The sequence below is a fragment of the Phoxinus phoxinus genome (assembly GCF_949152265.1).
Source record: "Phoxinus phoxinus genome assembly, chromosome: 12".
NCBI lineage: Eukaryota > Metazoa > Chordata > Actinopteri > Cypriniformes > Leuciscidae > Phoxinus > Phoxinus phoxinus.
The window spans coordinates 26,255,848-26,279,110 of NC_136887.1; the positions used below are offsets into that span (position 1 = coordinate 26,255,848).

The 23,263-nt window shown below is 38.0% G+C and overlaps 1 protein-coding gene across 2 annotated transcripts in view; it reads left to right on the forward strand.

The window, feature by feature from the left end:
• Nucleotides 1-23,263, forward strand: part of atp8a1 (ATPase phospholipid transporting 8A1) — a 117,642-nt gene that overhangs the window by 7,855 nt on the left and 86,524 nt on the right. For both annotated transcript variants that reach the window (XM_079630671.1, XM_079630672.1), the window contains exons 2-4: nt 14,317-14,431; nt 20,932-21,031; nt 22,844-22,942. In XM_079630671.1, the coding sequence (XP_079486797.1) occupies nt 14,317-14,431; nt 20,932-21,031; nt 22,844-22,942 (314 nt within the window). The remainder of the gene's footprint in view (nt 1-14,316; nt 14,432-20,931; nt 21,032-22,843; nt 22,943-23,263) is intronic.

Genomic DNA, 23,263 nt, shown 5'->3' on the forward strand with positions numbered 1-23,263 from the left:
AAATAATCGCATTTGTTAACAGCCCTACTTTTAACACAACAGGAGTCCAATCAAGCCACGAGTTAATCTGTCAAATCTTTATTAACCAACATTAGCGTTTATATCGGAGTAGAGTGTGGAGCATTTGAGTCGCACGTACAACTGACAGGAGCAGCTGACATGTGGAGAACAGTGATTGGATCTAAAACCCTCTTATATCCATTTGTTGTAAGTCACCACACAACCAGATGAAAAACTGCAACAGTAGACATGCATTTGTGCATTGCAGAGTGGCTTCTAGAATATTGTAGATTATAGAATGGGTTTGTCACGTAAATAACTGAACTGTGTGTGAAGTGAACGTAACCATATGAAGGACTCTGGTACAAGACTGACAACGTCTGCTGCTGTGTGAACGTGACCACAGACTTGGGCCTAATTGTTTCTTCTTCTTATTGAAAAAAACAGACTTTGTATAAATAGCTAGTCGTCATGGAGGTCTGGGGTGTCAGATTACAGTGATCATAGACATTGTAGTTCTTTACTGGGAAAAAAACCTTCAATGCAGGTGTTCTGGGTATATGTTTGATTAGTAGCCCAATTTCACAGCCTGTTACAAAAGCCTCGGAGACTTCAGTGATAGAAAGCAGCGATTTCAGCCCATCACCCTTGAGGACTTAATCAATACATGCCGCCTTCCACTGAACTACCAACATCAAGCCATGGATTTGCTGTTTTCTCTTCTTTCTCTGTTTCTCTCCCGTGTTGGTGTGTTAATGTGCAGGATCAGACATGGCCTTGTGTCATTCAATTCAACAGATGCCGCCTCGCCCCCCTGTCAGCTGTCTGGCCTGCCAGGAGGATATGTCTTTTTTTATGCCTTGAGTGATTAGAGCTCCAAACAGGTCATGTATGGTAATGGCATTCTCTGTTGTTTCTGTCATAATGCCACTGCATCCATTTAATATCACTGGTGTTGACAGCCGCGCCTCTGTAATCCTTCAAAAGTCAAACCCACTCTCAACAGACACAAACCAACAAAGCTGCGAAATCAGAAGAGAGGCCAGAAACAATATGGAAGACTCATTGTGAATGTACGGTATGACTTATTGTCATTTTAACTGCCTTGTCTAAATGTTATTTGAGGATGATGTTGGCCAGCACATGTGCCATAGGTCTGCATGAGAAACTTACTCTCTAATGGATCTATGTTTGCCTGTTTTAACTTTAAGTGAGCATTAGATGACCGCAATGGTAACTTAAATGTAAAAATAGGGGAAACGAGCATACATAATTATAAATCCAATAAAAATTGTCTGATGCGGATAAATAAACAAAAATCCTAGTATTAGGCCAATATGGTAGCAATATTGTGCATTCAAAATCATTAAGTTCGATGGACTACTTTTTATTTTATACTTTTTATTTTATTTTATTTAAAAAAAATTTTTTTTTACTTTTTATATATTCATCCGTATATCAAATACAAATGACGGTTTTCAGTAACATTGTCATGTGGCAAACATGTGCCAATATCTAAATTGAAGAGTTTTTAAATCGTTCATGACAGAATGTCAAAATAAGGCATTGCCGTCAGGAAGTGATGCTATCAACATAATGTCTCTTTTTTTCCAGAGAGAAATGTCTCTGTGTGCCAAAGGAAGAATGACACACATTTTGTCTCCTTTTTGCTATCTTTCCTTCCCACTGCATTTGGCCAGTCTCTAACACACACAAATAGTCTTTCAGGCCATATCAGAGAGTGCCAAGTCAAGAATAGGGACTCTGTGCCCCTCTTCCTCCAGCGGGCACCCCTCTGGATTGTGTGACCCCTGTGCCATTGTTCTGGCTGCCTGTCTGTTGGCTGACACAAGCAATAATCCTGAAATCTGGCCTCCCTCCAACCTCATTACAGCTCCTGCCACCATTGATCCTGCCCCCGGAGGCTTCCCCTCTGGTGACACTTCCCTCTCGCGCTCTCTTTTAACTCACTCTCTTTCTTTTCCTCCCCAATGGCTTCCTTTTTCACTTGCTATTACTCTCTTTGTCTCTCACAGTTTGTCATCTCTCTCTTTCTCCTGTTGTTTCTCCTTCCTTTCTTTCAGAGAGAGGTGACTCTGTCGGCACACCTGTTCTCATTCCTCCTTATATTCATGGCGTTGGCAACCATAGGCTTCCTGTGACCTCTGAAGCAGACCTGTTGGCTGATGTAGAGCTGGATGAGATATTGAATAATATATAAAAATTGCAAATATTGTGACTGTGTTAAATTGAACTTTTATTTGGACATTCATTTTCCTAAAGAAGATTAATTTAATTATCCTTTCTATGTTGCAACTCATGAGTTTGAGAGTGCCATCATGGTTATCATCAAGTGTTTTCATAGTATCTGGATTAAAAAGCAAAAATGCTGTTTGAGTTTGTCAGTTCTGTTTGAATTCTTTCAACAGCTCATTGTTTGCTTTGATGAAGAGCAAGTCGTGCATGTATGATATTTATGGGGGTGTAACGATATTCAAACTGATCTGAAAAACCGTGATGCACCACCCACGGTACGTATCGTGATACTCTCATGGCCCAGACCTAGCCATTGTTGAGATTGACCTCACCTAACCTTATGTCACAAAACAAATTTTTCTTCCTTGACAACATTTGATTAAATAGTAATTAGTAATTTGTAGCTTAACCACCACCAATAATCGCAATATGCCCTGGGTTGTGTTACTTTCGCTTAGAAACAAAGTGTAATTTTTCAAATTATGTCCATTTTATCATGAAATTCGAACAATGCTGTTTTGACGCTCTTTAATGTGGCATGACCGATCACTATATAGGCGCCACAGTTTAAGCAGCGGGGCGCGAGAACGCGATCAACTCTTCCTAATAAACATGAATGAACATCTGAGGTTATGTTGAAATATACAGTACAACTGAAACGTTTTATATCTCGTGCAATCGCTCAATCAGTGTTTCAACAGCGGAAAGACATCAGTAAAACAGCTTGTAAACAATATCCCACGTAGCATTACATTTACCTCAGGCAAGTCATTCAGTGTCCTTAGCTTGTTAGTCAGCTAGAGAAATTAAAGGTATTGTGGAAGATTTTCCCGAATTTTAGAAAAGAACCGCCCTCTCCACTTGAGGGAGAAAAAATGGCGCAACACTTTACCTGCTCCCGAGAGGGAACGCCTATTAAACGTGTGCACGAGAGAGCAGTCACGAGCAGTATACGTACCGAACTGTCAGTTTTGTGTATATGTTACTATTAATGGAAAAGAACTAGAAAAAGACTAAAAATATAGGAAGAGAGAATATCAAGGTCAAAATGCAGATCTGGTGAGCGGTGAGCAAGGAAATTCAGTAAAACGATGAGAAATGGCTATAAACAGTAAGAGTAAGAGGTATCAGGAGGCTGATCTGGAGCTTGTTCTTGTGTCTGGCTGACTGTTTGTTGGCATCTGTTTAGCTGAGGCGTGACTAGCCTGCAGTTAATGAAATTAGTGCAGAGGGAGGCAGTGCGCCGACGAGGGAATACTACGAGAAGATCACATAGAGAAATGTGTGTCAGACACTGAGCCTGAACGTCACTGTCTCTAGAGGAAAAGAGATGTGAAATGGAAGGAGCAGAATGAGCAGAATACAATGAAAGCCACTCTCTGCACTGTGAAATGCAAGATTACTTTATCAGGAATCTCCTCCTGGAACTGGGTAAGGGTTTCAACAAAAATGATTTTGATTCTGCTCCATTATGATTACGGTGCAGAGTACTAATAATACACAGATACAGACAATTCCCCCCCCCCCCCCCCCCCATTGTTTTGTATTGTACTAAAGCAGTGCATTGTATTGGACAAGCAGCTCTACAGCCATCCGAGCTGATGCTCTATATAATGCCCTCTTGCACCATTGAAGTCACAGCATTTTCTTAAGCAAGATGAGGACTTTCTGGTTGTTCTAATAACCGCTGCACTGAGTTTGGGCTTATTTAGGTTGATTTTAGTGGTGTCTCCATGACATTGTCCTTTACTGCAGTTTGTTTCTCAGTAGGGGTGTGAAATAGTCACTGCATCAGTCACTGTCTCCTCACTCTGAGCTTACGACCCTCCTTTCTCCCAGCTCCTACTGCAGTCATTAATTATACAAGATTGTCCTTAATGTGGTAGTGGATTGGATCAAATGGGAAGCCCTCTTAATTTGCAGACTCTAAGTTGTTGGATTTCCTCTGTAAATTCACCCTGATCCTTTATTAAAAACCCTAATGTCCATAGTACTACTTTTGACAAGAAACCTTGTTGTCCATCAAATTAAAGTTAGTAAAATGAACCCTGGATCGTTAAAATGGCATAACACTTGGAATTCTAACAAGAAATAGTATGTACTTGGCAAAATATACACATTTTCTGTTTGACAACACATACAACAATGCAATGTGGTTGACATGACCTTCCAGTGTTTTTTCAGGATTCTTTAATGAATAGAAAGTTCAAAAGAACATTTAAAATAGAAATATTTTGCAACAATGTAAATTTATTTACTGTTTCAATGTAATGCATTTTTGCAATAATTTCTTCAAAAACTATAAACTTAAAATTAGGATTAGCTTGGGGAAGCTACTACAGCAGCGAAGTAGCTTCCCCAACACTATATAGGCCTAAGTGCTCCTTTTAGTATCTTTTTTTTTGTTGCAGTTTTGTCCCATGATATGGGTTCATTTGGTCACCATTTATTTACAGGAAAGAAGCATGCCGTTGTCGTGCCCTTCGTCTCACCTCCAGTTCCTGCTGTCGTATTTGCCGGGCCAGCTGTCTCTGCTCGTGTTCAGGTTGAGTCTTGACCCCGGCCGCTCTGCTCGAGCCAAGAGATGACAAAAATGTCCAGCTTATACATTTCCTCTGCACTGCATTAGTTTTCAGTTTTCTGCCTACGTAAACAAGGGTGGTGATTGAGGCAGTTTTATTAAAATTGTTGGACCTAATTCTCGCCCTTGCAGCACCTCGCCGGCTTATTTACATCTCACCTCAACAAGAATAGATGGTAAAACAGGGGAAGCCCTTAAGACTCGCATGCAGATTCAGAAGACACCTGTTAAAATGCCTGTGAAATTTATACTAGCCATTTTAATGTTTGCTGCTATTGTCGTCATGGTGTCCATTAGTTGTAGCCTAAATAGCAACAGTGTGTATCATTTGGTCCCGTTTCATTCCCACGGTTGGATTACATTAGCACTGTTGGAGCTAGCATCTGCTGCAGTTTAGCGGCCAGTCATGCCTCATATAACCAGCACTTCTAGAGCACTAGCAGGATTAGCACCGGTATCACGCCAGATGAAGTTCAGGCTCCAGCTGGGCTACCTATATAAGCCTGTGCTATTGGAAAGTTCCTCCTGAGCCTCGGGGAATCCAATAAGCCTCTCATCCTGTGCGGTCATTGGGTGGGCTGTTGCGTAACTCACCCACGATGACCGGGGATAGATCGTGTGGTGGCTTGTTGATCAAAACATTGAGGGGGGAGGTAAGGAGGACTATTTTTAGTAACCTTCATCTATAGCTGAGGGAAAACAAAAATAGTGTGTCACAAGAATTGAGGAATACAAGCAGTGAAATGGTATAATTACATAAATTTTGATCGGGTAATTTGGTGGTACTTTCATATGATGTCTATTAGCTTGTAAGAGAAAAGATAGAAAAGATATTTCAGTCCTGGAATAAGTTGGTGAGGGAATGGAAGAAAGGTCCCGCTACATAACAACTATGCTATTTCCATGCTCTTAAAGCTTCTCGTGATGCTGTTTTAACTTGTTGTGGTTTTAATTACTCGGCCACCTTACCAGCCCTTTCCTGTTTTAACATGGAGCTTCCTCTTGGTCATGTTTAGTTCCACTGGAGACTACATGTGCTTCCGCTTGTGTTGTTTTAGTATTATTTCTATATTATTATAGTATTTATTAAATTTAAATTAGATTTTTTATATTTTCAGTTTTCATTTATTTTTTTAGTAATTTTAGCTGTTGTTTTTTCTATTATTTCTATTAAGCTTTAATTTATTTTTAGTAAATTTAAAAAACCTTAAAATTATTTCAGTTTTTCATATAATTTATTTTATTTTAGCTTCATTTAAATGAATGAAAACAAGCGGTAGTTTCAGTTAACACTGACAACACTGGCTAGTGCTGTCAAGACCTACTGTATCTCAGTCTCAACGGAGCTTTACATTCTCAGTCAATCTTTGGCTCTGAAGAACCTTTGACACGGAGTTGTGCTGGGATATCAACGCAAGCAGATGCGTTTCCGTTTAATCCCTTTTCCAGTGCGTTGTCACTCAATTCTTGGAGCACACAAACTTGCAAGCAACAAGCCTTTGAAAGCTTCTTATCAAATTTCCGTTTTCAGGTTTGGTAATCAAGATGCAGGACAGTTGTTTCCTTATTGAACTGTAGCTACCACTGTGATAACTGGATGTTGCGTTTGCGTAATATGATAATTAAAGTTTCCACTATAGTGGAAGTTTAAAAGGTGTGGTTAAGTGCCCGAGTACTTTGGCAGCAATATGTCAGTATTTCAGCTTCAATTAAAAAAGACATTTTAAGCTTTCTATATATTTCTCATGTTTGTGAGGCAAGTAGCTGTTTCGGTTCATTTATGAGAGGAGCTCCAGTTCACATTCAATGCAAGTGATCGCACCGGCCCTTCCACATCCTGAATATATTGTTTGCTATATTTGCTACTTATTTATTAAATACAGGCAATAGGTTGATGGAACATTGATTAAAATTAAGATACATTTTATACAAAACGAAATTCACTTTAAAGGCTTTCTACAAAACAAAACTTAATGAAGTGGTCAGAATCAAGTCTGACCCACTCCATATATCTCCTGATATATTGTGCATCTTATGGTCCTATCTTACTCGCGCTGTTCACTTTTTATATAATCAAAATAGATTAAATAAAAAAAAAAACATTTTTAAACCTAAATCTGAAACTAAATGCATTTTCTTTAAAGGGTTAGTTCACCCAAAAATGAAAGTTCTGTCTGTAATTACTCACCCTCATGTTGTTTCAACCCATAAGACTTCCGTTCATCTTCGGAACACAAACTAAGATATTTTTGATTAAATCTGAGAGCTATCGCACTCCTCCATAGGCTTCTATTGTAATTGAAACTTGGCGGGCCACAAAGTTAGTAAAAACATTTTTTAAATAGTCCAAGTGACTACAGTGGCTCAACCTTAAGTTTATCAAGCGACAAGAATACTTTTTGTGCACAAAAAAAAAAAAAAAAAACGACTTTATTTAACTAGCCTATTCATTTTCTTCTGTGTGGGCCTTTGAGTGAGTTCACCTAGTGTAACAGCGCAGCGCTTCTGGGTTGTACATCAGAACGTAGGCTCACTATTGGCCAGAATCACACACACGACCAGCGTCGGCCAATAGTGAGCCGATGCCCTTTAGTAATACAATTTAACCAAAATGAGCATCCTCACATTGTCATAGACTTGGGCCTCCCTCCTCACTTTCTTTGCACTCTGAAACCTCAACCTCCAAATGTGAGAGAGCATTGAGATCAGAGCCTTTGGTCACCCGCTAGACCCCTGACTCATAGCCCACGTGTGTCCGTGCCATCCGGAATTCCTCTTTTCACGTTTTCCTCTCTGCCGCTGTATGTCATGTATCTCCTCAGCTCTCCATCCGTTCCGCTCCACTGGCCACTGTACTACGCCTACAGAGAGCACCCTCCATCTCAGCAGGGAAATCCCTTCTGTTTGATCCGGACTTTTTCAGCCCTAAAGAGCAAACAGTTTTGTTTTTTTTTTCACTCGTGTTTATAATCCCTTAAGTACTTGTGCTTAATTGAAAACCCTTGGCCTTGATCACTACAGCCTCCCCCCTCAGCTGCTGCCCTCAGCACATGTCATTATGCATATTGTGAATCATGGCTTTCAGATTAATGATTCATGTCTGTGTTTTTTCTCTCGCTCGCTTACTATCTGTGTTATTTTTATTTATCGTCACGGCTGGCTAGATTACAGAATGTGATCATGCACGTATCAGTTGACTCACAACGCAGAACAACAAGGGATGTGCAAAAGCATGTGGATGAGTGTTTTTGTATCATTTGAGTCTTGCATGTCTCTTTTAAACAGGGTAAATGTGTGCATGCATAACCCCCAAAAGCACCCCATAGGAGTCTACATGACACAGTCGTGGTTTGTGGTTTTCTTTTTCGTTAGAACTGCCGCCTTTATTGTCTGTGCAGCCATGGGGGGGGCAACAGTGATCTGATCAATCGCTGCTGTTTTCAGTTTGGAGCTCGGACAAAGTGACCCAAATTTACAGGTTATTGACAGTGCTGTGATTGAAAGCTGTAGCTTACTAAAACTACAAGCAGTATTAAAAAAAAATCTAATTAAAGGTTGGGTAGGTAAGAATTGTCTAAAGAACTTTTTTTCAAATTGGCTTAAACTGTCTTTATATACCAATACATAATTAAAATGTAAGTACTTTGAAAAAGAGAGTATAAAAATTGAGTGACTATAGTGTATTTAATCTTCAAAAAACACAGCTCATTAATTCCTACCGGGACGAAACAAGTGATTGGCTTGCGCGACTGTCACTGTCCGTCGCCATGACTACCGCCGCTATTACTGGCTCTGCCCACGTGCGTGCAGTCGCGCACCCGTTTTTAGGTGGGAGTGAATGGAATTAATGAGCTGTGTTTATTGAAGATTAAATACACTAGAGTCACTCAGTTTTTTATACTCTCTATTTCAGAGTACTTGCATTTTAATTATGTATTTGTATATAAAGACAGTTTAAACAAATTTGAATAAAAGTTTTTTTAGACAATTCTGACCTACCCTACCTTTAAATTAAATAAAGCGGACTGAATTTAAAGGGTTAGTTCACCCAAAAATGAAAATAATGTCATTAATGACTCACCCTCATGTCGTTCTAAGCCCGTAAGACCTCCGTTCATCTTCGGGACACAGTTTAAGATATTTTAGATTTAGTCCGAGAGATTTCTGTCCCTCCATTGAAACTGTATATACAGTATACTGTCCATGTCCATAAAGGTAATATAAACATCATCAAAGTAGTCCATGTGACATCAGTGGGTTAGTTAGAAGTTTTTGAAGCATCGAAAATACTTTTTGGTCCAAAAATAATACAAAATAAGACTTTATTCAGCATTGTATTCTCTCCCGGGTCTGTTGTCAATCTGCGTTCAGGACTCCGCAGTGACGCTGCTGACGTAAGACGCTGATGACGTGTTATCTGGTGCGCCCGAGCTTCGTTTACAGTCTGAGGGAGACGCACGCTATATTCAAGCTATTCTACATTGTTTGCGTGGATATCATTTTTTTAATGGTGCGTAAATGTGCATGTCGCGGATGAGACACTTTTACAGCGTGCGTCTCCCTCAGTCTATAAATGAAGCTCGGGCGCACCAGATAACACGTCATCAGCGTCTTACGCCATCAGCGTAACTGTGAAGGATTGACAACAGACCCGGGAGAGAATACAATGCTGAATAAAGTCTTATTTTGTGTTATTTTTGGACCAAAAAGTATTTTTGATGCTTCAAAAACTTCTAACTAACCCACTGATGTCACATGGACTACTTTGATGATGTTTATATTACCTTTATGGACATGGACAGTATGCTGTATATACAGCTTCAATGGAGGGACAGAAATCTCTCGGACTAAATCTAAAATATCTTAAACTGTGTTCCGAAGATGAACGGAGGTCTTACGGGCTTAGAACGACATGAGGGTGAGTCATTAATGACATTATTTTCATTTTTGGGTGAACTAACCCTTTAAATCAAAACGAATTGACTGTCAATAAGTACTGATTCCTGGGATTTTCAAACTTTGATGCCAAGGATGAATAAAATGAATGAATACATTGTTCTTGAATGAATCTTAAGGGTATAGTCATCTGTTTAATACTAGTTCAGTACTTATACTAGCACACAATAATAAAACTAGAAAATGGCTTGCAGCAGTTTAGAACGATACTAAAGTACTAACTGCTGTTTAAAAAAAAAAAAATGTTATGCATGTAAAATATTTTGTTCTATGTATTCAATGACCCTGAAGAGCTCTCTTTAAATTACAGTTTACAGAGCCTAATGATTTCTGTGTTTAGAAAACATGGACCAAATCGTGGAATCATGTCAAAATGAAATTTTCTATAATTTGGAATGTCACAGAGTTTGGCAAAAGTTGGATGGATAAATCAATAGCATGGCTGTACAATGAATTATATCGCAATGTGGACTAGTAAAGACAGCCCACATGAACTTCATTTTCAGAACCGCTAACTAGTGGAGAATCCAAACCACTATGACGATTTTGTTGGAAACTTTTTTTTCCTGAAAAGCCTGTTTGTTTTGTGATGTCTCTTTTTATGTGTCTGCTTACTTCCTGTAACACTTTCTGTTTGTACACTCCGCTGTCTTCCATTGGTCGGAAAAACGGATAGTTCTGTGACTCCTGCCCCAAAATCACAGAATTGGTTGAGCCAATATTGATGTGACCGGATACTCAAACAAACAGAGCAATGTTTTGCCTATAAAGGGAATGGAGGTTAACGCCTTAAATTCATTAAAATCCTTTCAGATGATGAGCATGTGCTAAGTATGTCACTCCTTCAACTGTTGAAAAACAAACAGTGCATTCATGATGTTGTTCTCTGTCCACAGACCTGTAAAGTGCATGTATGGTTGATCAACAGAGTTTATAAACCTCAATGACTTGCCTGTGTCAGATTTAGGACATTTGCTGTACAGCTTGACTGAGATGCTGAACCATCATGGGCGTATTTGATTTTAATTGAGGTCAAGAGGTCAAAAGTGAAGGGTGGTAGTGGTACTGAAAGCATATCCTGACAGCACAACATTGATCCTAAGATGAGTGTAGCCAATTTACTGTGTGCCATCTGCATTATTTATCAGCGCAATTATTAATTATTTATTAGGCACTGTCATGAATGGGGCTGTTGTGTTTACACATGGAGAGTTGTTTCACTGAGAAGGGCATTGTGTGGTATTAGATGAAGTCAAGCAAGATCTTATTCTTATTAATGTTGAAGGGTAAAGCTAACAATAGTCCAACACATTCAATTGCTGTTTTTTTTTAGATAATAATAATAATAATAATAATTACAATAATAACTCTAATAAAACGAGTTGGATAGAAACCTTTACCGTTATTATTATAGTAATGTTTGTGCGTGAAATGTGCATACTAATGATTTTAAGAACAAATCACAATTCACCAAAAATCGTGTAATAAAACTTTTACAATTTTTTTTTTTTAAATGTACGATAAAATATAGGAACAACAAACCACACGTACGCAAAAAAAAGCACTTGATCTGTATGGCCTTATCATGTCAAGTTATATTTCATCCTAACACGACTAATTAAACTGAAGTAGGTTGCATTAATTGTATTATGTGATATATAAATTATACAATAACATTTTTAAACAATTTAATTTGCAGTTGAAACATTGATTGAGTGATTACATGAGGCATGATACTTTTCATGATGCAAGTTCTACTGTATCTTTCAACCTACTATAGTAGTAGTAAACAGGAAGAGGTGATCGGATGTTTTAGTGATTTAGTGATAACATTTAAAAGCTGAGATTTATTTCATATCGAAAATAACAAAGCACAAAGGTTATTGCAATTTATTGGATGGCAGGCAGGCACTCTATTTTTTGGTGAAGTTTTGTTCATGCATCAACTGAAACCGCATAGACTTGGGATCAATAGTGGTTCAACAAAATGAAGCTTGATTTAAATCAATCAGTTGATTTATAATCAACCGAGCCATATATATATAAAAGCTGGATAAAGCTTAACCAACTTAACTGTGACAAGGGAAAAGTTATAAGATATTTGTATATCTATGGTGTCCAAAATCCTGCTCCACATCATGTGTCTCTGTCCGCATTGCACAGCATTTTCACTTTCTATTGGACATTTATCCATTCCCCAAAACAGTGGAGAACAGTGTACTACCTACTTCCTAAAATACAATATTTTTAGCAAAGCTAGTAGCAAAGCTTTGCTAGAATAAAACCAAAATGATAATTACTTCATTTAAATAATTTAAAATGTACCCTTTGGCACATGGGGATGTTTTGTCAAATGTTGCTAACCTCAGACATCAGTTTCCTCTCTAAACTAGAGCTAAGTAAACCCACTCAGAATCACACACACAGCGTCAGCTACACTTACACGTCTCACTTCCTCAGTGTCTATAGGCGGTCACTTTCAGCATAGTTATTTTAACCTCTTTAGTGTCTATGTCTTAGTTTCATTTTCACTTTTTTGCTCACACTCACACACTCCTTCAAATATATGTTTTTAGCTTTGACCTCTTTATTTTGTTTACAGCTAAAACATTGTCGGGATAATTCCGGTTCGCGTGGCTACGCAGACGCGACAATTTCTGAATTATAAAATTTAAGGCCTAACAAGTAGTTTGTTGAGGGTTGATTTGTGAAGGACTACACGCCTGTACACATATATTCAAACGCGCATACCTATTGACCGAACATGTGATGCGCATGTTCGCGCCGTCTGCGTTTTCGCGGGTTTGCTCAGAGAAAACGGATAATCGTTTGCACTTTTGAACCTATTTCAGGGAGTGAATTCTCGAGACACCAGGCACTTTTTGTGCGGATGGGCGGCCGGAGCGCGCTAAGGGTTTTTTGTTAGAATGGTGTCGTGTTAGCGGCCCCTAAGTTAATGACTAATGATCTTCGCAACTTCACTGTTACGCTAATTTCTATTATCACTAAAGTTGCTTTGAAACAATCCATACTGTTAAAAGCGCTATATAAATGAAGGTCACTTGACTTGACTTATTTAGTATGCCACAGATGTTCAGTATGTGAAGCATTCAGTCTTACAGCTTCAGCTGTGTCGTGTAAAATAGCACTTTGAAGGGAAAACTCCTTTTAAGGGAGTATAGTATTAATACTCTTAAGCTATTAGACTGTTTAGGTGAAATGTGTCCTGTATAAAATACTTTTTGCATTGTCATGTTTAGACTTAACACACTCCATTGGAGATAATGACGGTTTTACTCAATGCACCTTGTTCAGATTGTTCTCATAAAACAAAGAGTATAAGGGTGTTTCTGTCGTGTTGCTTTTGCTTTGACTGTTTTTGCACAGGAGTATTTCACCCATAAATGGAAAATACTGCTTTTAGTTACTCACCCTTATTTTACAAACTCGTATGGTGCTGAGTTAACATTTATCACAATGTCAGGAAACTTGATGATGATGATGATTATTAATATTATATTATAAATGGCTGCTTGCGTGTTTGGAATGGGCAAGTAAATAGAACAAGAGTTTTTTTTCTTCATTTGAACACTTGGTTTTTGGTTGAATTTTATTTGATTTTCTGTTGATGTATATGGAACTATGGACGTTGATGCTTGCCAGCTTTTTATTTATTTATTATTTTCCAAATTGTGGACTGTTGATTTCCAGCAATTTCCACAGATTGACTTCCATTTTAAATCCTTTTTTTTTTTTTTTTTTTTTTTTGCATCAGATGAATCAAAACCAAATTTCTTGTAAAGTTTTAGGTTTTTATTTTTGCAAGTATATCAAGTTTTTTTCCATGCTCCAAATTAGCCACAAACTGTTAAGCCAGTTTGCCAGTATCTTAAGCCAGTTTAAGTGTGGCCTGTAATAGACTGAGCCACCAGTATTGTGTGTGTGTGTGCGCGTGCGCCTGTGCCTGCAGGCGAATCAATTTGAGCTGCCCTTCTTTCATTCATCTGTTCCCTTGGGCTCAGTGTGCCTGTGATATCACACATTTCTTTTTCCACTGGCTGTCACCAGCCCTGATAATGACTTCATCTACCTGGATATATGAATTGAGTGATTCTAGTAACCATTATAAACACACATTTATTTGTTTATTTATTAATATTTAAAATTGTTTATTTATAAAAATGTGTATTAGGCTATTCTTTTTTATAAATGTATTTTTTTTATTTTATTATGTCGGCAGCTAAGCTCCTCCTCATACTGCACAATGGCTTCAGCTAGAGGTTATAGGTCGAGTCTTAAGCTTCTCTGAGTCTGACACTTGGTAAAGACATAATCTTTAATGTAATCTTGTTAAAGGTGATTTGTTTTCACTGTCTGGGAGATCTGAGCTTTCATAGCATAAATAGCCATTGCTTTTATAAAACAAAAGCTGATATTTCATTATAGCTTAATGCTCCTTTTTTTGCATCCTTTATTTTGAATTTGACTCTATTTCTCTATCTTTCCTCTTTTCTTTGTCTCAGGTTATGCAAAGACCGAAGACACGTCAGAGAAGACTTCTCTAGCAGACCAGGAAGACTCCAGATTAATATTCCTCAATCAGCCCCAGTTTACCAAGTTCTGCAATAATCGTGTCAGGTAAAGCCACACTCACACCTGTGCTTCTGAGTGTTACTCTTTCTTCACAAAGGGTCGAACAGGCCGTCATGGTGAGCACAGGGTTAACATTTCTAGGCAGTGGATGAGGAGAGTGTTGATTTACAAAAACTTATTTTATTCAATACTAAAATGTAGTGATTAAAATATGGTTAAGTATATTAAATAAATTATTTTAACTAGTAGTTGTTTTTGGTGTTCATTATCATGAAATAAATACTTTTTATTGAGCAAGTATCCATTTAAATTGATAAATATTGACAGGAAAGACATTTGTTACAAACTGTTCTTACATTTATATTTTTACAAAAGGCTGTTCTTTTGAACGTTCTATTCATCAAAGAAAAAAAATGTATCACAGATTCCACAAAAATATTTGCACAACTATTTTCGACATAATAGTAACAAATGTTTCTTGAGCAGCAAATCATCATACTAGAATGATTTCTGAAGAATCATGTGACACTGAAGACTAGAGTAATGATGCTGAAAATACAGCTGTGCCATCACAGGAGTAACTTATTTTAAAATATATTAAAAAAGAAAACTATTATTTTAAATTGTAATATTATTGCCCAATATTTCTGTCTTTTATTTTTTTATGCAGCCATGATGAGCGTAAGAGACTTCTTTCAAAAACATTAAGAAAATCTTGCTGAAACCAGACTTTTTTGAATGGTGCTGTAAGGCAGGAAGGCATCTCAGTAGATTTCACAACAGAGCTCATATTTAATGTCAGAGCAAAAAAAGAAAGTTTAATAAGGCTCTTGAACAGATTGTACTGCCACGGATGGATGGATCAAGAAGATTTTGTAAAATATTTTAAAGATTGAGCGGGAAGGAACTGTATGAATAAAGTACCAGATTAAAACTAGTGAGCTGTATTCAGCAAAAGAGGAAGTGTTGCCATTTTCCAGCCGCCACAACGGCTCACTATGTCAAAGTTACATAGTACTCATAGTGATTGGTAAGGTGATGTATGGCAGACAGAGAGGAGGTAGGAGAAGGTACTGTGGTTAATGTATGAATTCTGCTGAATCACATGCTGAATACGTTAGAGATAGTTCAACAAAATTGGGATTTATTTACTGACCCACAAAAGTTCAGCTTGTTAATGAAATGAACTGATTTTTGAGTAGGGTTGAGTACCGTTCACATCGCACGTCTCCGCCACAAATTCACATACGATTCCTTCAAGTTCTGCGTGTCTATTTAAATGGTCTTGCGTTCTGCGCCCGAAATTTGGCACAGAGTGATTTAATGTGAATCGGTACTCTGTAGTACTTATGTAATTTGGTCGGTGCCATTAAAAGTACAGATTTGGGTACCCAACCCTAATTTTGAGCAAATGGTTTGTTTTGAATCCAATGTGAATTGGTTTAAGATGCTCTGTCTCATTAACATTCGCATAAGTTTTTCTCCCATCCTGCAGTGAGTGCAATCATTCAGATGAGATGTCACTCTCAGACTGCAGATTTTCAGCACTGAAACCCAAAAGCATCTATTTGATCGTTCCATCTGCATCTAGTGATCATAACGGCACTCATTATTAATGCTGTAGTCTGATTATTGAAGTGATTTAACACTGAGTTTTGCTGTCTCATGTCTGGACTGTTTATCAGTACTTCTAGCTTTACTGTATATAGAGGGCTGTCCCTTGTGCAGTGGATAAAACAGTCGCTTTAAACGTTCAGCTCCACTGTCAGACCAGGTTAATGTTTGCATTCCTGCAGCATTAGAATGGCGACTGGGAAGTCCTGCTTGCTTATGTGTATGTGTTTTACGACGTAAGCTGCCATGAAAAGAAAACTGGTTTTAATTGTAATGGGTTTCTGTCACGTTTTGCTTGTAATCATTGTTCATTTAGAAAGATCACACGCAAGGGTCAAGATATTCATTTCCTGGTGCATTTGTACGCCTAGAAACCGTAGGCCTTTCATTTAATATAGTATATTACAAATGCATGTTGTGTTCCTTCAGTAAAAGAGCAATTTTTAAAGCCTTTTTCTTTTTTTGCATTAAAAATATTTAGCTTTGCATGACCATTTTCCACCCTGACTCTGACCCCTTTTGCTATACTATTTAGACTTCTGTGTATAAATTACCTTCTTTATGATTGGCTAACCTTAAAACTTGATTTTTTATTTCATCATTTCATGCCAATATGCTTAGCAACCGTAATGGTGACCACCTACTCTCACTGTGGCCTTACTTCTGGAAGTATTTTTTTTCCATTTAATTTTTCTCCTTGGGCATTTAAAAAATGTAAATTAAGAGCCTTGAACCAACAACCAAGTCACACAGCTTCAAAATGAATCACTAGATTACAAAATTTCAATGTAAAAATGTTTTTAAACATTGGGCAAAAAAAGATGGCTACAGATTGTGTGCTTGGAATGAATTATTTACTCCTCCTAAAGACACTACTAAGTTTGGGGTCAGTAAGATTTTTCTTTTTCTTTTGAAATAATCTTTTTCAGAAAGGGCGCATTAAATTGAAAGTGTGCGTATTGCGCAATTGTACTCATTCCCGCAGATTTTGTGTGGGCACTTTTAGTGTGAGCACAAAATCTGCTGCCTCTCAGTACTAAATTAAGTTATTTTTCATGCCTTAAAGTGACAGCAGCCTAATATCTCTCTCATTAACTATTTCAGTTCGTATCCAACTCTTGGTGATTCTATGGCCATCTCTTGCAATATGTAAGAGACTGACCATTAATTTTCTGGGGTAGATTGCCAGGTCTTTCCCTAACCCTCCCCATTACATGGCTCGGGATACGCACGCACACCTATGGACAATTTAACATCTCCAGTTCATTTATACTGCATGTTTTTGGATTTTGGGGGAAACAGGATCACCCAGAGGAAACTCACTACGTTTCCAGCTTCTTGATGTGCCATTGTGCCGCCCACAGCCTAATATACCTGCTGCCAAATTATGAGATATTAAAAATAGATATATGGCAGATTTCCCCCCATGGTATCAATGTCAAAATTGTGGCCAGTGAAAATGCTGGGTAACTTTGGAAAACCACTAGCCACAGTGGCTGGTAAGCGAAAAGGTTAATGTCAATCCCTGCATCTATGTATACATATGTATTAATGGGCCATGTTTTAATCAATATTTCATATTCATTCCGTAGTTTGACAATAGAAAAAGAAAAATATGTAAATAAGAACAGCGGTATGATTGTATACATTGATACTATGTACTCTGCTGTATTCAAATGCTGTATGTGACTACAGAGGGTAGGAGCAAATCAAACAAATGTAAAAAGCTCACAGTACGTAGAATGCAAAAACGACGCAATGATGACACATATATTAGATGTCATCTAATGGGGAAATGTATTTATTTATCTAATAAAAAAAATGGTTTAATGGTTTAATATACACAACCATATTAAACTGCATTAATAAAAAAAAAATGTTTCTTGAGCACCAAATCAGTATATTAGAATGATTTCTGAAGGATCATGTGACACTGAAGACTGGAGTAATGATGCTGAAAATTCAGCTTTGTCATCACAGGAATAAATAACTTTTTAAAATAGAATATGTTAGTATTAAATTGTGATATTTTAGAATTTTACTTATTTTACTCATTTTTCATTAAATAAATGCAGCCTTGGTGAACATACGAGATTTCAACAACAATTCTAGTACACTTCTATTGACCCCAAACTTTTTTTTAATTATCTAGTCGTTTTTGTCTTATCAGGAAACCTCACTATATTATGATTGAACGATAAATTGGATTTTTACTTCCAGAATTGTTCTAGTGTTGTATGTTCATGTGCTTATGGTTGTGACATTAAGCTGCAAAAACAGGTCTCCAACATTGGCTGTAACAAGTGGCCTGACTTTGTGTGATGAATAATAAATAGTGCCTACACACTGCTCTTTTGAAATAAACGGGTTAAATGTACTATGTCATGGACCGCTTTGAGAGCTGTTTGTGTTAGATTAAGCCTTTATATACATACTCCATTGTGTGGCTGAGGTGAACCGTTGGGGAAGTTCAAGTTGTTACTCCTAAGTGCACCTTTACTATTACAGCTGATCAGGTGAACAGCGACTCATAGCTTTGCTGTAGGCCTGTGCAAGCAAGACTTGCAAACCAGTCAAAAAAAAAAAAAAAAAGGCATCACAAAGAATTTCAATTGAAACAAAATATTAACATATGCTTTACCTAAACAAACGCAACCTTCTGCTGTTTGGAATATAGCGCACATGCCAAGTTATATTAAATTGCACAAATGTACACCTCAAACAAACACATTATTAACATATCTCCCAACACAGGATCCTTTTATCATAAACAAAATAATAATAAAAAATTCTCCTCACACTGTGTGCCTTAGACAAAACGTCAAGTTGATGCGTTTGCGAATACACCACCGCCAACAAAGCCGCAATTAAAATGATTAACATCACGTGGTTAAACCCTGAGGTGCATTTTGATGAGCGGTTACACTAGTCACCCCAGTGACTGCCTGATGAGCCAGCGTCCCGAAGCCCTCTTGTGCGATACATGTTTGTTTAAAAGCATGATGATGCCAAGTAGTGCTAAACGAGCTGAGCGTGTGGGCTAAGCAGCTGGCTGAGGTCTAGAAGCAGACCTAGATCTGGTTTCTGGGGTCGTGTAGAGGAAATGAGAGGAGAGACGCAGGTCATCTCTCTCTGCTCCTTTGTGAGAAAGCTATTTGCTGGTATGTCATGTTAAGATTGACATCCACCAAAATATTCATAATTGTATTTCAACTTAGCCTGTTGCCACTGTCAGTAAACATTTTTTGAAAGGTTCTGAAGAACTTCATATACTAATTGAAAATTATTCGTTTATGATTTTACAATAGTAACAACAACCCTAGCAACTCTAAAAGTGAGCAGGTCCAAAACTTCTGGGTGGTATTGTTGCTGACAGACGAATTTTGCTGGTGATTTTGGCTTTAATGTCGCTTCTTAATTTCTCACTTGGATGCATTGGATTTTTTTTTTTTTTTTTCTGTTTTCTGTGTGCTTGATTTTTTGAATATGAGGACAGATGGAGATCTAACTCTTCACTCTTGCTCTCATCCATGAATTTGAGTTACCCGGCAACATGGAAATGTGTTTCTTTATCTGTGGAACAGTAAAAGCAGCCACCAGCTACTGTTAGCCACCTGACGCACGCAGCTACACTGTTCAAAAGCTGAAAGCTAGCCAAGAGAAAAGCGAGAACGACAGGCCCCTGACAGAACTTTCCATCTCGTACAGTGCTGCTAATTGCTGGGCTGCCGTGTGCCGTGGACTGATAAGCATCTCTGTGAAGACCGGATCAGTGAAACGTAGAGGCAGTGAGAGGACACAGATCAGGTTCCACTTTAAGGATGTTCACACTTCACAGACCGTCTCATTCTCTCCAATGTGCCTTTATTATATTGTATTGTATTGTATTGTATTTTATATTACATATATGTAATTCTGAATCATTAATCAAAATGTAAATTGAAATCAATATTTTGGTAGGCTGATAATATTGTATTTTATTTTGTTATATAAATGAATAAAAAAAGTAATATTCTTTTTTAAATGTCTTATGTGCTATTGTGAAATTTTATTTTGTTTTAATATTTAATATTATATTTTATGATCTGTTAAATAATAAAAAATAAAATGCTCATTTTCTGGTGACTAGTGTCTTGGTGGCTGATAATATTGTATTGTTTTTTAATTATATTGTATTATAATATATACAATATTAAAACATTTTGTATATTAGTTTATATTCTAAATTAGTTTAAATTATATTTTATATATGAATCATTAATTAGCTTAATAAAAAATATAATGCTATTAATCTGATTCTGTTCCTTGGTGTTCTGAGAATATTGTATTGTATTTTATTATGTTTTTACATTATATTTTGTTATATGAATCATTATACATTTAAATACCAATATTCCAAGTGAGTGTTGAGTGTTTCTTGGTGGATCGTTCTTTTGGAAAGTGGGTGGATAAAGAGGCAGGTGTCAGGGTTCAGAGTGGGATGTTTATCTCAGTCTAAAGTGGCTTCGCTGTCTTTGGCCTAATGTGTGTGTAAATCAGTCGGCAGAGATGGAGGCTCTGGCAAGCTCCCACCATAGTTCACTCAAACTCGGAGCTCTTTACAGCCCAGTCTCTCTCTCCTCGTCAAACTTAGCTGTTCTTTATGGTCATTAACTGCCTCTCTCCATCCATCACTGTGTGTTTGCGCGTGTCTTGGGATGCACTGAAACTGTGTTTGGCTAGGGGGAGAAAGTTTGATTCATGATGTGAAACCAATGTCACTATTTTGGTGTAATAGTGACCAACTAAAACTGAAAACGTGAGAACTAAATAGATGATAAATAAAATGTCAGCCCAGTCTGCAGATGATGTCAGGTGGTTTTATATTGTGGTCGTTGTTGGAATGTAACCACCTTTCTCATTTCCTCTGGTCTTTTCTTTCTCTCATACAGCACTGCGAAGTACAACGTTCTTACGTTCCTGCCTCGGTTCCTGTACTCTCAGTTCAGAAGAGCAGCCAACTCCTTCTTCCTCTTCATCGCACTTCTACAGGTAAGACTGCAATGTCAATCCTTCAGGGCAGGAGTACTGATGACAAGCTGGAGAGATTAGGACTGTCAGCTCTCACGGTCGCAGATAGACATCTGTCGGATTCCCTGGCCCTCTGTGATCAGATACTGGGTTTCTTAAGTATATAGGACTGATAAAAGAGAAGGGTGAAATCGATCTCTGGTTCAGAACAATCAATCAATCAGACAGACAGTCAAACCAAGTGTGAAAACCTCAGTGTTATAGTGCATTATATTACACGTGAACACCAACGTTACTAGCATTCACTAAGGTCAGTTGCATTCGAAATTGTTTCAGACTGCATAACGCATTAAATTGATCAAAAGCGAAAGACATTTATAATTTCTATTTCCAATAAATATTTAACTTTCTATTCTCCTGGAATCCTGAAACAATTTACTTTGAGAGCCTTGCAGCCCAGAGCATAATAGACATTAAAAAATATAACTTATCGACCCCAAACTTCTGAATGGTAGTGTACTGTAATTATTTCTATTGAAACTTTAGCAAATTTTGGCTCCACTGCCTCAACATCTGTGTAATTACCAGGCGGCGCAGTCACAGAGGGCTCCAGAGTGCTATAAACGTGCTGTTCTTTTAGAGACTGAAGGGACCACAAATCCACCACCACAACCCGACGTGACCCTGTGGATGCACATTAAATGAATGCCTCTGTTTTAAGGTAGCTGAATCGATGACCCGGGGGAAAAGCGAGATAAGAAAGAAGAGAAACTGAGAGAAAGGAAAGTAAAACAGAGAGAGTCAGGTGGCTTCGAAGCGCAGGTTCGGTGTATCTTCATTACGCCTCTGTCAATGCAGTGACCTTGAATGAACAGGCGTACTGTGAACGAGAAAAACAGCAGGGATGGGTGTGTTGTTGCAATAAGGGGGCCAAGGTGACCATCTGATGTTTATTGATGCGGTTTCATCAAAATGCTCACTTCCATCACACTGCTGCTTTTGGAAATGGCATCATAATCAATGAGACATTTTGATACTGACATGTTGATACAAGGTTCCATGATGATCGAGTGCTCTAGTTTTCTACGCCACTGTGGTTTGGTTGTGAGCGTACTCTCCTGTTTAAGTGAAACATAATGCAGAAGGGAAAGTGTGTTGGCATCAGGTTAAAAGGATTCCGTTTCGGGTTTCCTATTGTATATCTCTGCATTCTTGGCCTCTTACTGAACCTGTCACAGCTCTGACACTTTATCTTATAGGGACACTTTCCAAAGACGTTCCGCTTTTTTAAATGTAAACTCTGTGAGTTTTGCCAAAATCAGGAGAGAAATTGTAGAAATTTTATCAAGTTCTTGTGGTATGAATTATGTATAAGCTTGTGGGCCTTATCCAACTGCCTGACCGGCACCTAACCACCCTGGACCAGTCTGGAAATTCATGCTGGTCTAAGCTGATCTCTTCAGCAGGGTAGACAGATATGTCACATGCCGACTTCTAAACATCCATCAGAGTCACTGCTGCTGACTTTCTGATGGTTATTTTCATTCCCTCAGGTTGCTTTCTTGACCTCCCGGTGATAAATACACAGACCACCAGGATGTAGACCCTCAGGCTGTGTTATGATTCCTGGAGAACAAAACAAGAGCAGTTTATCAAAACCCCTGAGTGTTTCTCCTGAGGTCTCTTCAAGGCTTTAATTATTTTGTGTTTGTATTCAGGCCCTGTAGGTGACAGGGTTTGTATATCGTGTTTGAATGTCCATGTTTTGATCTTGTGGAGGGAGGGATTAAAGACTGTAATTCATGTCGCCATTTTATTTATTTTCCTCGGCAGCAAATCCCTGATGTGTCACCGACAGGGCGATGGACAACGCTGGTGCCGTTACTCTTCATCCTGGTGGTGGCAGCAGTGAAGGAGATTATAGAAGACCTGGTGAGAGCATTAAAACATTTTTGATGTTACACTAACTTGCAGAATAAATGCAGAAATACATGTGATCTCCTTTATACAGATGGTCAGATGTTCTTGCGTCCACTGAAGCTCAAGATGCTCTTTGAATGATCTTAAATCGTGCAGGAGAACAAATGAGTAGTTTGTCATGCCGCTGTAACAGCAAAATTGAGCAGAAATACAAACCCTGTTTGTTCCTAATATCACTCACCTTTTTCAGTTTATCTCAATGATTTTTTGTTGTTTGGAGTAGGGATGATAGTTAATGAGTGATTAATGAGAGAACTGTGCTCTACATGAGTC